General features: G+C 38.6%; 1 protein-coding gene across 3 annotated transcripts in view; it reads right to left on the bottom strand.

The window, feature by feature from the left end:
• Positions 1–1,734: 1,734 nt before the first annotated feature.
• The window catches only part of RFWD3 (ring finger and WD repeat domain 3), a 34,821-nt gene continuing 20,870 nt past the window's right edge, over positions 1,735–15,685 (bottom strand). For all 3 annotated transcript variants that reach the window (XM_055413144.2, XM_088830855.1, XM_055413143.2), the window contains exons 7-13: positions 13,793–13,907; positions 12,958–13,180; positions 10,426–10,576; positions 9,489–9,665; positions 8,502–8,716; positions 7,056–7,267; positions 1,735–4,175 (exon numbers count right to left, since the gene is read on the bottom strand). In XM_055413144.2, the coding sequence (XP_055269119.2) occupies positions 4,032–4,175; positions 7,056–7,267; positions 8,502–8,716; positions 9,489–9,665; positions 10,426–10,576; positions 12,958–13,180; positions 13,793–13,907 (1,237 nt within the window). In that variant the 3' untranslated portion in view covers positions 1,735–4,031. The remainder of the gene's footprint in view (positions 4,176–7,055; positions 7,268–8,501; positions 8,717–9,488; positions 9,666–10,425; positions 10,577–12,957; positions 13,181–13,792; positions 13,908–15,685) is intronic.

Here is a 15,685-nt window from a genome sequence, read left to right as displayed (position 1 = left end):
TCACTAGGGAAATACAAATCAAAACTACAGTGAGATACCACCTCACACCATTCAGATGGCTACTGTCAAACAAACAAAAACCCAAAAACAAAAAATGGAAAATAAAAAGAGTTGGAATAATAAAAATAAAACAAAACAAAAAAAAAAGAGTTGGAAAGGATAGGGAGAAACTGAAACTCATATGCATTGTTTGGTAGGAATGTAAAATGGTACAGCTGCTGTGGAGAAACAATATAGCAGTTCCTCAAATAATTAAGAACTGAATTACCATATGATTCAACAATTCTGCTTCTGAGTATATACCCAAAGAACTGAAAGCAGGGTCTCATAGATATTTGTACACCCATGTTCACAGTAACATTATTCACAATAGCCAAAATGTGGAAGAACCCCAACTTTCCACTGACAGATGAACGGATAAGCAAAATGTGGTATACATGTATACAATGGAGTACCATTGTCTTAAAAAGAAAGGAAATTCTGACACATGCTACAACATGAACTTTGAAGACATTAGGCTAAGTGAAATAAGCCAGTCACAGAAAGACAAACACTGCATGATTTCACTTGGATGAGGCCATTAGAGCAGTCAAATACCCAGATATCCCCCTGTGTGGTGATTCCAGCCTCAGCACCCAGAAACCCAAGACAAATGAGGGCATTTGGAAGAATATAAGATGTAACAAGTACATGACTGTCTGCTTTAATTGTGAATGCTAAGTATAGAATATGTAAAATAAGTATAGGATATGTAACATTTAACCAAATGCCACCTACATGTTATTTTCTCTTGAACTTGATTTTTAACCCGTTTCTTCTCCTATAAATTAGAATAACAATATTTACTCCACAACATTGTTTAAAAATGAATGTATGAGAAAGGGGCTGTGTAAACTATAAAGGGATAAACAAACAAGAGATTGTTACCAACAAACAAACTGATTAAAGGACAAGGACACACATATATTTATTTTAAGAAATTTCACTTATAGTCATCCACTGAGATGGGAAACCAAGGAAAGAATACTATGGAAGAGAAACAGCGGTGTTAGGTTTCTTAATAATTTGGGGTTTACTTTTTACTTCAGGACCTTCTTACCTCTTTTTTATTGGAGCACATGGCTCCATGACAATATTAAACTTATGGACTTAGTCCTTCTGAAATCTACTATACTCCATTTGCTGTTCAGCTGGAAAACATTTTCAGCCTTTCCAGTCTAATCCCAGAACACCATGATTTACAGCAAAAGAAATTCCTGAACTGAACAGAACAAAGAAACTGAGCTGTGCTGAGCAGAAACCCAAGAGTCCACACGTGCCCAGTGCCACTGCCACTGCCAGGAGCACTGCCAAAGACTAGGAGAAAGAGAAGAGGAAGTCCCTCCTCCCCACACAGAAGAGTCTTCTGGACTCAAGAGACTAATAGGAAGCCAGCAAGCAAATGTAGTTTGCAGGATTTAGACCCTTGAATCTGAGAGTAAACAGGCAAGTGACCAGTGCTGGGGACTTAAGAGGCAACAGAAAAAGAGAATTGCCAACTACTGTCTCAACTAACTTCATTAATTTAAATAAGATGTTTACTTTCGATCCAGGGACCATCCTGTGTAATTCGGACCCAGTACTACTGAAACGAAGAAATCTACAAGGCAGTCTGGGATTAGACCCCCTTTCCAAAAAGCACACAGGTTCCTGCCTCTAGCACTCAAAGAGACAAAAGACATCAGGAGCTGAAACATATGGTAAATGCTTTATTTTCATATTTTACATTAAAACATAAAATACAAACATTAAAACATAGGACATGAACAGAGATCCCACTGTCTGGTTTTCAAAGCATGTACAAGGATATACATAACAAAATATTTTTGAGTCTGCTTAACTCCAAACCCTAAAATGGGAAAACAATCTCAGAGCCTGGGGTGAGGGAAGATGGTGGGGCAGAGTCTGCATCTATAGATGTCATCTCCCCTGCCAGGTGGAAGGGAGCAGGGGCGGAGGGGAAGTTCTTCCATTGGAGAAGTCAGTTACAGTCACAAGAACTTTTGTTTCTCAAACATCTAAACTTACTAGGGGAATGCAAGGACTGGTAAGGCATGAGATTCTTCCAACTTCTCTAATAATACAAGCCCCTTGGTTCCTACGCTTGGGGGTGGGGGGCGAATCTCAGTCAGCATCAGCGAAGTGTACTTTAACATTAGTCAAATCCTAACCCTGCCCCGGGTTCTGCCCTAGCCAAAGACTAAGGCAGCCAGGGCCTGACCACTTGTATCCTCTCTCTTACCATCTGCTGAAACCAGACTGTTTTTTAATTCAAATCCTTTTCTGCCCCTGAAGCTCTAGGCCTGGGCAGTTATTCTTAATCATCAACATATCAAAAGGTTACACCTCTTCTAGAAAAGGGAGCTCTTTCCCAGGTTTTGGAAACTGGCTTTTTGAAAGATTTCCTTAAATAAAAGAGGCCATTCTTTAAAAAGCACAACTAGAACATGGAACTCTGGGGAAATCTACTGCAATAAGCCCCTGCTGGTGACAAATGCTGGAAACAGCTCAGGAGTTGACAGATCAGAACTGTTTTAAAATAAAAATAATGATAACATTTCTACAACAATTATTTAAGAAATTCACAGTTAGCTATCCTGCTCCCCAAGAAGAGGGAGCACGCCTTGAGACATGTTCTGTTGTGGAGAGTAGTTTAGTAGAGTAGCCTTTCGCAAAGCAAACAGATATAAACTGAACCCTCTATTGGAGAAAAGTGCAGCTCCAAAAGTGGGACAATCCAGGGCTGGAATGAAAGCTGGTGGGCATCTCCCTGCAATCCACACAGTCCTCCAACCACTGTTACCTTCCTGAGAATAACTATTTTACTAAAAACACTTTCTTATAAAAAAAGTCAGGGAAGGAGACAATCAGAGGAATTTGGAATCAAACATCAGTTTCACCTGGGGGCAGGCTTTAACCTGGGAATTCTAAACACACTCAAGAATGGCTCCTTACTCCAAGGGGTTGACTTTATTCTGAGAGAAACTCTTTAAAAATGCAAGAGACAAGTCCTCTTCTGCTTTCAATAGCAGTCTAAGCAGCTTCTCTTTTGTAAGCCTCTCTTGGTTAGCCCCTTGCTCCTGATCTCTCATACTAGTAAGAGCTTTGACATATGGCTCATCTTTTCCTAGTGAGAGAATAAAGAGTGGCTTTCAAAGCACTGGCTTATATAAAACCAATCCTGAGATCTTAGCTGGCTAGAAAAAAGGTGAGCCTTCCCCACTGCTCAAACAACTGGTCTCTTTCTTTGATTCACACAATGTGATGAACCCCATACACTTGGCCTTAGGAAAGGATCTACAGCTCATAAGCTGCCATCATCACTGGGTTTACCACTATCCTGGCACTGCACACCTGAACAAAGCTGTTCCTGCCACAGAGCAGACCAGATGAGCTCTACCACACTGTTCTGTGAGGATAAGACCAAGTTACTAAAAGATTATCAGCCTACAAGGTCAGAAATAGGTCAAATCCTTCAGAAGATTGTATAGTGCCCTCTTGGGCTCAATTGAAGACTTCTGCATCCACACTGCATCCAAGGAGGATCAAATTGGTTAGTCCCATCAGGAATATAAGCATTCCCAAGTCATGCAGTCAAGTGAGAAGACAACTCGGGTGGGGTGTCACTTCCAGAGATGCTCGGTGTACATTCATATCCTAAGTGCCTGCAGGGAGGATACTCTCCAAGGCCCAGCAGAAAGTCTGATCAAACATATTGATTCTCAACAAAGATTCATGAAGGTTTTTAACCCAAGAAATGGATAATGTTGATGGAGTACCAGTCTCTTACTCTTTTGATGGACACTGAAGGTACACCATCTATAGTGTTTTGTTGACCTGGAATCCCAGGATCATATTAACCTAATGGAACCACGATCTCACAAGTTCTAGGCCACAGACAATAAGCACAGATCTTGCTCAAGGCTGTGAGGTACTAGCAAACAACATGTAACATTAACCAGCAACATGACTGATAAGTTTCAAGACCATGGTCACTCCCACCTATAGATGTGGACCGTTTTTTCTGTTAAGGTAGCCAAGTAGCTGTTATGATTGACCTCAAATGGGCAGATGTCCAAGACAGGCTGATCGGCCTGCAGATCCTGCAGCAGTGAGCCACTGCCAGCATCCCACAGCTAAAAAAGAAGAGATAAAGGTCAGGAATCCTTCAATTCAACTCGGGACTTGCAGTCTTTATCATCACACAACTCTGAAGGCAAGGCACTGCAGAGACAGCACTGCCCAGGGAGTAAAACAGAATGTCCCCAACCTTCACAAGGTTGCATAAAAGCAGCACATCTGACATAGGTCATTCACAGCCTCACCTACTATAATTCGCAATTATGGTCTACCTGTGAGTGGATCTGAAAACCAAGCCTAGTGTTCTCCCCTTCAGTCTATATGCTAAGAACTCTCTTAGGGGAAACAAGGGTCAACAAGACAATAAGTCCCTATCTCTGCCCTCATGGAACCTGTATTCTAACTACTGCTTTCTTCTCCTTTAAAAAAAAATTTATTATGGACAAAAAATTCATGTAATAAAAAGTAGAATAGTACTATGAGTAACCCATCTCCCAGATGACTTAAGTTTTTTACCATACCTGATTTACTGTTTTTTTTCTTTGCTGACATCATGTCATTTTACCCTTATACACTTAAGTATACATCTCTTAACAACAAAGACATTTTCCTACATCTCAATGTCACTATGCCTAACAAAATGTATTCTCTAACAAACAGTGCAAAATAAAAATTTTCTGATAGTCTCTTTTTATATTGGTTTTGTTTGATTCAGGATTCAAATAAGGTCCACATTACCCTTGGTAGTCATAAATGTTAATAAGCCTCTCTTAATTCGAGCAGATCCAACCTCCCCACTCTTTTCTCCTCTGCCACTGACTTGTGGAAGCAGGATCTGTTGTCCTACAGAATGTCCTAGATTTATTTGCTGCTTTCTGTGATATTACTTATTCTCTAATCCATGGCAATTCCAGTAAATAAAAGCATTAGACTGAAGAGTGACACTACCCAACATGGCTGCCATTAGCCACATTTAAATTACATTTACTCTTTACATTCAAATTACACAAAAATTTAACAATTAAGTTGTTCATTCACATTAACATTTCAAGTGATCACATGGCTATGTGCCTTAACTGGGCAGTGCTGTTCTATGGGTTCAAGGACATCTAGGCATCATGTACTTCATTTTGCCTTACATCAAGAGGCAAATTATTTCTTCTTAAGCCACTAACAGTGACACAATAGTTGATCATGTATTCAGGTGGTAACAGGCTGACCCCTCCACTGTAAAATCCCCCATCAACCTTTCATCTGTTAGTTTCATCTTGATCGACTATTTTATAGAGGTTTCAGTAGTGCCTTTTTCCCCCTCAAGCATATAGCCCTATGTTTATCATCACACAACTTTGAAAGCACTGCAGAGACAGCACTGCCTGGGGGGTAAAACAGCCTGTCCCTAACCTTCACAAGGCAGCACAAAGGCAGGATATCTGACATAGGTCATGTAAAACACTACAGCTCACATATAAAGAATGATGTCAATCTATAGCTATTGGTATGGAAAGGTAACAAAAACAGGAAGTTAAATGGGAAAGCAGTATGTATTGGGTTGGCCAAAAAGTTCCTTATGTTTTTAAGTAAAAATAAAAGACCATTTTCATCAAGAACTTTCTCGAACATTTTGTTGTACTACCTTCTGCCATTTTTCAGGCAACTTCATAACTTTATCTTCCAAGAATATATTATCTTTTTGAGCAAAGTACTATTCTAAGTGCTTTTACAGTCTTCCACAGAATTGAAACTTCTCCCATTAAGAGAATTTTGTAAAGACTAAAATAAATAAATGGAAATACAAAGGTGCAATGTCTGGTGAATAGAGTGGATGAATAAGAACTCCCCAGTCAAGCTGTAACAGTTTTTGCCTGGTCAAAAAAGAAACACATAGTCTTGCATTATCCTGATGGAAGATTATGTGTTTTCCATTGATTAATTCTGGACACTTTTCATTGAGTGCTGGTTTCAGTTGGTCTAATTGTGAGCAGTACTTGTTGGAATTAATCGTTTGTTTTTTTGGAAGGAGCTCATAATAGAGGACTCCTTTCCAATCCCACCACATATACAATATCATCTTCTTTGGATGGAGATTGGCCTTTGTTGTGGTTAGTGGTGGTTCATTTAGCTTGCCCCAGGATCTCTTCCGTTCCACATTATTGTACAGTATCCACTTTTCATTGCCCATCACAATTTGTATTAAAAAAGAGAACATTTTCATTACATTTCAGTAGAGAATCATATGCAGAAATACAGTCAAGGTGTTTTGCACTTAACTTACGTGGAACTCGGACATCAAAGTGATTAACATAATCAGGTTGATGCAAATGATCTTCCACACTTGATTTGGCTATTTTGAGTATGCTGGCTATCTCCTGCGTGGTATAATGTTAACTGTTCTCATTTAATGTCTTGATTTGATCGCTATCAACTTCAACTGACCTACCCGACTGTGGAGCATTGCCCAGAGAGAAATCTCTAGCACAAAACTTTGAAAACACTTTCAACATGTTCAGTCACAGCACTTTTTCCATACACTGCACAGATCTGTTTCTGCATTTCAGTAAAGTTTTTACCTTTCTTGAAATAATAAAGCATAATCTGTTGAAAACGTTGCCTTTTTTTCCTTCCACTGTCAATATTAAAATGGCTACACAAAAATTCACCAATTTTGACAAGTCTTATTTTTAATACACATTGATACGATAGCTGTCACAAAACAATCTAACAAAATTGTTTCAAATGAAGTTACAGACAACTATGTGCTACTAGAGCCACCAACAGAAAAAAACAAACTTTTTGGCCAACCCAATAAAGTGTGACTTGTATAAAAAATAAACTAAGCAACCACACATATACACATATGAAGGTACGTGCAATTATGGAGAACTTTGGTTTTTTGCTTTATACACATCAGTATAAAAAACTGACAGACTACTCACCAGGGCAGATTTTGATGCTTCATCCCCAGTACACACCAGGATGCTGCCATTATTCTCTGGATTTTGGAAAATAGCACTCTTGGTTAGCAATTTGCAGGAGGGTCCCCCAAGGAATGTTTGTACAGGATGGCAGGAGCAGATGGGCTCTCCAGCATTATCCAGTTTATAGGACATCTCCATAAGCACACTTCGTAAGGTGTTGTGATTTTTATCTAAGAGAAAGAGAAATCAGTATTGATCTGTAGGGATGATCCAAAGTAATTAAGCAAGTATCTAAACTTGGTTGTAACACAGTTGAGTAGAAAAGGCAGTTTTTTCAAACCACCATGAATAGCTACAGAGCAAACATAATAAGAACAAAATAATATAGCACAAATGAAATTCAGAACTCTGGGCTATAGGATGAAGTAAGTTATCTACAATAGGTTTTTGTCTATGAGGGAAACAATTCTGAGAACGAGCTAGCCTTTTTAGGAAAAACACTGTATCCAGCTGGACTTCTGTTTGGGTTTTTATCTTTCTTAAGGGTTCGGGCTACAAGGTCTTTTCCTTCCCCCAGTGTGGACCCCACTAATACCCAGAACTGTACAAATCAAGTGAAAGCATATTATCACAGAAGGGGAAACATACTGCTGTGGTTCTGCTGAGAGACAAACAAAAGCTAGAGAACAGAATGGGATCTCCAAGCTTTCTACATGTCATAGCAAACCCGTTGAGATAGAGGACCTAGGAGATGGGTCCAACAGGGAAAGGAGAGTCTGCTGAGGCAGCTTCTCAGCTCAAACAAAACTTAAAATGATTAGGTCAACCCACAACTAGCAGAAGTATGAGCACTTTAATGACTATTTCTGACCAAAACATCTACTTGACCATCAATATAGCTCACCAGATTAGATTCATTATCTTTCAGCTAGAAAAAACCTGTGAATTTAAGCACAGTCAGTCAAGGGTTGCAGTCCTGGTTCTGGAAGCTGTGAGAAGTTCAGCTGGCTAGGGCCACCATAGTTGTCCATCTACTCCCCACTTAACTTTGGGGTCCCAAATAAGGAAGAACAGCTAACAGCTTAGCGTCTTGGCCCTCTACATGACTGCTTTCATCTTGGCCTTCCTTGTAAGTGAACTGAGGGGCAAGCAGAAGACGTGAAACTGATGTAAGGGTAGCTCAGTGGCCTCTAGAGCAGGTCTCGTCATTCCATCACTGTCGTAAGTCAGAGAGGATCCTAAAGTGGCTAATTCCACTTCCAAGGAGTACCTGGCCAAGTATGTCCCAGTTCACACAAGCGAGGGACAGGGAGGCAGGCTCCACAGAAGCTCCCTGCAGGAACAAGAGCTGTTAGTCCGTGAGGGGCTGACCAGTACCACCTGAAAGCTAGGGCAAGCTCTCCTTTCCTCCCCTCTACCAATCTACTTCCAAACCAACCATGAGGACACCCCAATAACACTCACCAGGCCTATAGGTCACGAGACAGTGGCGGGTGCTGCTTTCTACCTGAAAGTCTACGCAGCCCCCGGGCTCCATGGGCAGCACATGAGGCCAATGAGTAAAACCCATTTTCAGCTCCCAAAAAGAGGCATTCTCCAACGTTCCAGCCAACACGCCACCATATGGAAATGCAGCAGAGGCAGCTCTGGGTACATATGACAGGGATACCAGCGGGCATCTGAAGGGAAAGAAAGGAAACCAAGTCTCACCTGCCAATATTTGAACTACTTCAGGCCCCACTATGAGGAGTCAAGGACATTCCTATCTCTACAGAAGAAATTTTGTGAGTCACTGTCCTCTGATATTTGATAAAAACTACCAACCCACTCTGTAGGAACAAAAGGGCACATATATAATATTCCACACCCAGTTTCAGAGGAGATTCCACATGCTCTAAAAGCAGTAGGGAAAAAACAGAGTAGGAAATTTAACAGTACAAGGTTACAAACACAAGGAAGCCTGACTGTTGTGAAGCTTCTGGAAATGGGGTTAGACACACACACACACAGAAAGTCAGGAAGGAAATTCAACTTATACATCCAATAAACTAAAGCTTCCAAGCTGTAGTTGACAGACTCCCTCAATTAAAATACAGGATAGAGAATTCCCTGGTGGTCCACTGGTTAGTTCACAACAGGCCAAGAAACTTAACCAAGGTCACACAGGTCATAAATGGTGGAGCTGGGTTCTGAACAAAGCAGTAATTTTATTTTGGCACACTGTGACGTGTAATTCTATGAGTCTGGTTATACTTGGAAAGAGAACTTTCTGCCATATGAACTATCATGAACACAAACTCTAGGATCTTACTGATTCTGAAGTGAGAATAGATCAGAGGACTCAGAGAACTGCCCTCTGTGAGAAATTCTGATCAACTGTGAAACACTTGTAAAAGAGAGGATTAATATAATAGTCCAAGAGAAAGCTGTTACTTTCAGGTGGCTCCCTACCTAGCTCTCTGAGGTACTAACTCCTGGACGTGAGAGCTTGTATTTCGAAGGTCATATAACAGAACTGAACCGTTGACCAGTCCAGCATAGATGTAATTGTTTTCATCAAGACACCAGCAGCAGCTCCAGACAGGCCGCCCAGCATTGTAAGTCTGGACCACGGTATTTGTTTCCAGGCTGCAGAGTTACAAAAGACTTTTACAATTATGTATTACAAAAATAAAATACAGAACAAAGATGTAAAGATAAAAACACACCCACACACCAAAACTATATGGATTCCCAATTTCCCCTAAGGTCTGCAGAGATAACTCCTCTTAATTCCACAATATTTGTTTTGGGGATACAGATTTTCCTCCTAAGCTGTAAGGAAGAGGGACAGATAAACAGTATATTCCTTCCCCTGATCCTATATCCTTCTCCACGGCTACCTATTACACAGGTATTCAATATTTAATACTGAAAAATTAGAAAACACATATAAGAAAAATAAAAAGTTATAATCCAACTATCCACAGTTTGGCATTTAACCTTTCTTTTTTCTCTTCTATTTTTCAATACTACTAAAATAAGTCATAGCATATAGATATATATAAAACATAACAGAATTGATACACTGAGTTTTGGGGTAAAATTAAGCTGAAGCATTCTTGAAAAGTCAAAAGATATATATCTGCATGGTTTAAGATATATTTTGTAGCATATATAATTTTAAAGAAATGGACCACCACATATTCAGCTTTGCAACCAGCCGTGTCCACTTCTTAAACCAATGTATTTAAAAGTCAATGAACGTGGATCTGAGAAAACAATGCCTTTGACAGCTCCCATATCCCCTCCCCACCCCAAAAGCCAAGGTCATCATGACACAGATACTAATTTCCAAGCTATTCAACACTAGGCATCCCAAGGCCCATCTTCCCCACAAAGCACTCACCTGGTCAGTTTAATTGTGCTGTCCAGGGAAGCAGAGAGAAGTAAGCCTTTGGATCGACTGCTGAAAGCCAGTCCACGTATTTGTTTGCCATGCATAGGAATATACTGACTGCTTTTCATGTTGGCAGTACTCAACATCTTAACACCAAAGCCTGCCAAATTTATGAGAGAGTGAAACAGATCACTGAAAGTCAATTTAGGGCAAAGGAAACTACCATTTCAAGCAACACCTCTGTTCACCTTTCTTGGCATGTCAGTTTCTGGGAAAAAACTAGTCGAACAAAAAAAATAACTCCCACGTTATAATTTATTTTAAAAAGTACATTCTATCCCAAATGTCTATCAAGTATATGAGAAACCATCATATATACATACAGTGGAATACTACCCAGCAATAAAAAGAAATGAACTGCTGACAGACACAATAACATGGATAATCTTTATAAAGTTACCTTGAAAGAACCCAGCCATACATAACACTGTATGGCTCCAGTTACGTAAAATTCTAGAAAATATAAACTAATATATTGAGAAAGAAAGTAGTTGCCTTGGGATGGGGAGAGGAGGGAGGAACAGGTGGATGATAGATTACAAAGAGCCTAAGCGAACTTTCAGGGCATCTGATATGTTCATTACCTTGATTGTTACGATGGTTCCAGAAGTATATACATATATTGATACATACATGAGTACTCACCAAACGGTTTATCACATTAAGGATGTACAGTTTACTGTATATCAATTATACTGTAATAATAAAGTTTTTAAAGGAAAAAGAGAGACTAGTCTTTCTGAACCACAGATACTCAAAAATGTAGATGAGAGTGAACAACAAAGAATGAAGATAAGTAATTTCTGTGTCATGTGGTCAAGATGTTACATTTTTCTGAAACAGAATGAAAACAAGTAAAATCAAGTATCTTATCATTCCAAGAGGGGAAAAGAAAGCCTAAAACTTGTCCTTTTAAATTTATTTGTTACTCTGTTCTCTCACCAGGGAATAATAGCACATTTATTTTATCAAGTATATATTTTATCATTTTATCTGAGCTATACACTAACAAAATTTGTCACATCTTAGATTTAAGATATCCTTGAGGGACTTCCCTGGTGGTCCAGTGGCTAAGAATTTGTGTTGCAATGTAGGAGACGTGGGTTCAATCCTTGGTCTATAAACTAAGATCCCACAAGCCACAGAGCAACTAAGCCCGTGCACGTCAACTACTGAAGCCTATGCACTCCAAAGTCCACTAGTCGCAACTAGAGAGCTCAAGAACCACAAGGAAAGATCCCATACGATGCAACCAAGACCCAATGCAGCCAAATAAATAAGCAAGTTGAGACACTTGAAAAACAAGACAGCCTTGAATCATACTTCTTCTGCACTAGGGAATCAAGTGAGAGACAGTTTATTGTGATTTCTGCTAAAACAGAATTAGCAAAGCCAGAGAAACAAACACGGAAACTATAGGTTTTAAATCAATAAGGGAGCTTGAGATTTTGCCTAGTTAATCATTAAAGGAAACAAGAAATTAGCATTATCAGTCTATCAGGAAGAGCTGGTTGTGCAGGACAGAACAGACACACTAAGAAATAAAGGAAGAGATTACACCCAAATTGGGGAACAAACTGGAATAAATATTTTTCCAATTAATGGGGAAGGTTTCACTTGAAGATAAATCTTTTTATTAAAACTGTGAATGGAATATAGCAACGTTATAAACAACCCTTTTACTTTCCCCTCAATTGAAGCCTCCTAATAGCCTCTCAACTCACAGTTAGTATCACTGAATAGACAAATATATGATATTCAAGGGATTCCACTACCACTCCTGTACATACCTAAGTATGGGGGACACAGTTTTGAAGCATTTGAAAGGAACTTCTAAGTGGGGAGACACTAAATCAGGCAGAAGCAAAGGGACCTTACAGTTGGCAGAAATCATATGCTGAAGAGAACAGGCAAAAGCATCTACAACATTGGGCCTGTGAGGTTTGGTTTTCAACATTAAAACAACCTAAAATGAAACTTGAAAAGTGCACAAAAAAGAGAAAATCAATACAATATTAATAAAATAATAACATTCCCAAATTCTTTTACTTGGAATTTGTCAATGTGCACACTACTGAAAATAAGCATTCAATCTTGTTTTAACTTGAATTAGACCTTGGGGTAAGTATTTTTTCAAACATTTCTAGTCTAAAATGAACCTGTATCTTAGCAGGACATACAAGCAATTATAGTCCTTATCCTTGGACAACTCACACTTCTAAGTAAGTCTTCTCTCACTTTACCATGGTTCAGCAACTCTGCCCTTCTGGTGAACAAGTTTACAGAAGTCAAACAGACAGTACAGACATCTTTGTAGTACCCTAAAGTATCTGTTTCAAGGAAAGTAACTAGGAAAAAAGTGATCTGGTGGGTTGTAGACAGTGTTAACCTACTAGTGAGTCCTGGATTATCCAAAAAGGGAGGATGTAAATAAATAGAGTACAACAATGAACACAGAAATTGAGGTTCTGGACTATTTACCTGGAAGGAAGGCAGCCTGAGGAGAAGGTTGTGATACCACCAGGCAGCTCAAAGCATCACAGTATGTCATGACTCGACAGTTTCCTGTTTGAGACACTGTGAATGTCTTCTGGAAATGATACTTCTGTTGACTCTGGCTGGAGGGCAGGCCACTTAGGAAATGTGGTTGGGAACCCCCAGGCTGTTGTGAGATCTTATCCTGACCGATAAGTTTTTGCAAGTCCTAAAATGAAAACAATTTTGAAGACATAAAGCTTTTTCGCCAGGTATTACCCTCAAATACAATTCCTTGATCTAATACAAGGATATTTATCCTTTACATGAAGATGTTAACATGAATTCTAAAGAACTGTTGCAGTTTGCAGATATTTTAACAAGTAACTGAAATAAGCAAAGCACAGAATCATAAAGGGCTGAAAGTCTTAATTCTCATTTTATTGGTAGATTCAAGGAAGTGAAATGACCTAAACAAGTTATGAAGTATGAGGTGGCCATTCAACTTTTTTTTAATTCAGGATGCAGTAGAATTCATCATAAAGCACATGCTGCTGCTGCTAAGAAGCGTCAGTCATGTCCGACTCTGTGCGATCCCATAGACGGCAGCCCACCAGGCTCCTCCGTCCGTGGGATTTTCCAGGCAAGAGTACTGGAGTGGGTTGCCACTGCCTTCTCCGATAAAGCACATATATAAGTTCTAATAAAAAATAAACAGTTGATCATGTTTCTTTCCTGAAAAACATGGTAAATCCTATTTGTATCTGAGTGAAACTAAACATTTAGATGACTTCTTAATTCCTATTCCAACAGTTCTTTGGATTAGAAAAGGCAAACTTACCTGAACACGACTTTGAAGCCTAGAACATTCATCAGTGAGGGCTTGAAGCTGCAGCCGACACTGTGCAGAGTCTAACTCAGCCTTCTTCCTTAGCTTCTGTTCCTTTTGTAAGGAACTAGACAGGGAAAGCCAGCAACAGGTGGAGATTAGAAAGGCTACAAAGACTTCTCATCAAGATGCACAGTAAATTTATGCTATAATATACACATTTTGACTATAAATATGTCATGATAGGGAACAAAACATAACAAGAGAAAAACCTCTCAAACCGAGAAACATTACAGAAGAATAGCAGACAGGGATGAGCTCATCAGCCTACTGGAGTGGGTCTCACTGTTGATTTAGGCAATGACCAGAAATCTGGGTCTTACTAAGGAATGGGGACATAAAATGCAAAATGAGGGATTAGAGCCAAGCTCACTGCCTGAGTTAGAGTCAAATTAGAAAAGAGTAAAATGACCTGTTAAAAGACCAAGATCATCTACCAGATAAAAAGAAAATCAGCTATTGGATGTTCATGAGATATTTAAATAAATAACACTATAAAAAGAGGTTGGAAGTTAATGCTAAAAAAAAAAAAGACTGATTACAATTAAACAGGATGGATAAGCATAAAGAGGAATAATGTGCAATGAAAGGATACATTCATAGGTATGAAAATCATAAATTCACCTTTCAAAACATGAAATGCAAATAGATTTCCACTCCAATAAGATAGGCGAGAAAAAAGATGAAAATTGGAAAGGAAGGGATAAAGTGGCTCTTATTTATCTTCATGGAAAATTCAAGAGAACCCACAAGCTATTAAGAGTTTAGTAAGGTTACTAGAGTTAAGATCAAGAAAATTAGATCAACCGCATTCCCATATACCAGACAGGTGATTTGTAAATGTAACAAAAAAATTCATTCGAAATAGCATTCTAACAGCAACCTAGGAATAAAGTTAAGGCCTTTAAGAGGCAAAATACAGTTATAAAAGACACAAGAAAACAGTGAATAAATGAAAGGATATTATATAATGCTAATGGCTAGAAAGACCAAACTGAAGCACTAGAACTAACAAACACATCCTAGAACAAAAGAGTAGTCCATTTATAATATAGAAACTTAATTTAGAATAGAAGTAGCAATTGAAATTTATAGATAGGACATACTTTGCTAAAAGTAAAAACTTTTTCAACAAAGGATACCATAAACAAGTCAAAGAGACAAATCAAAAACGAGAAGATGACATGTGCAATGTGCACAACCAACAAAGAGTTAGTATAAGTAAAACAAAGAACTATAAATCAGTAAGAAACAAATAATATATTTGGCTCAATATAAATGAGTAAAATATCTGAACACAATTTACAGAAGAGTATGTTCAACCTCAAGCGACTGGGAAAAACCTCATAAGAAAAGCAAACCAAATGCTACTTCACTCCATGAAACTGGCAAAATTAAGTCTGATAATATAAAGTAGATGAAGGTATGAAAAAAATGAGAAGTCCCTTACATTACTGCTGCTGGTATAAACTGAAAAAACCTCTAGGAAGAGCAATTTGACAATATCTAGTAAAGCTGAAATTACATGTACCCTATGATAAAGCAAATCCATTTCTAGATGTAATGAAACTCTCACCCATTTCTCTGCAGCATGGCTTATACTAATGAAAACTGGAATCTACCTGTCTACCAATACAAAATACATACAGGAAAACTCTACAGAACAAGAACACTTTATAGAAATTAAAATGAATCAACGATAGCTACATGTATCAACCAGGATATGTGCCTCAGAGTATTAAGCAAAATCAAGCTACAGAAGAAAAACTATAATCCAATAACATTTGCATAAAATATGAAAACTTTCTAAATCACACTGTATGTGCTTTATGGTCATAGATCATC

Source organism: Moschus berezovskii, chromosome 22 (genome assembly GCF_049115385.1).
Source record: "Moschus berezovskii isolate FMDL1 chromosome 22, NW_MosBer_1.0, whole genome shotgun sequence".
Classification (NCBI taxonomy): domain Eukaryota; kingdom Metazoa; phylum Chordata; class Mammalia; order Artiodactyla; family Moschidae; genus Moschus; species Moschus berezovskii.
The sequence above is the reverse complement of the archived record's forward strand: the minus strand, read 5'-3'. Positions and strand labels throughout refer to the sequence as shown.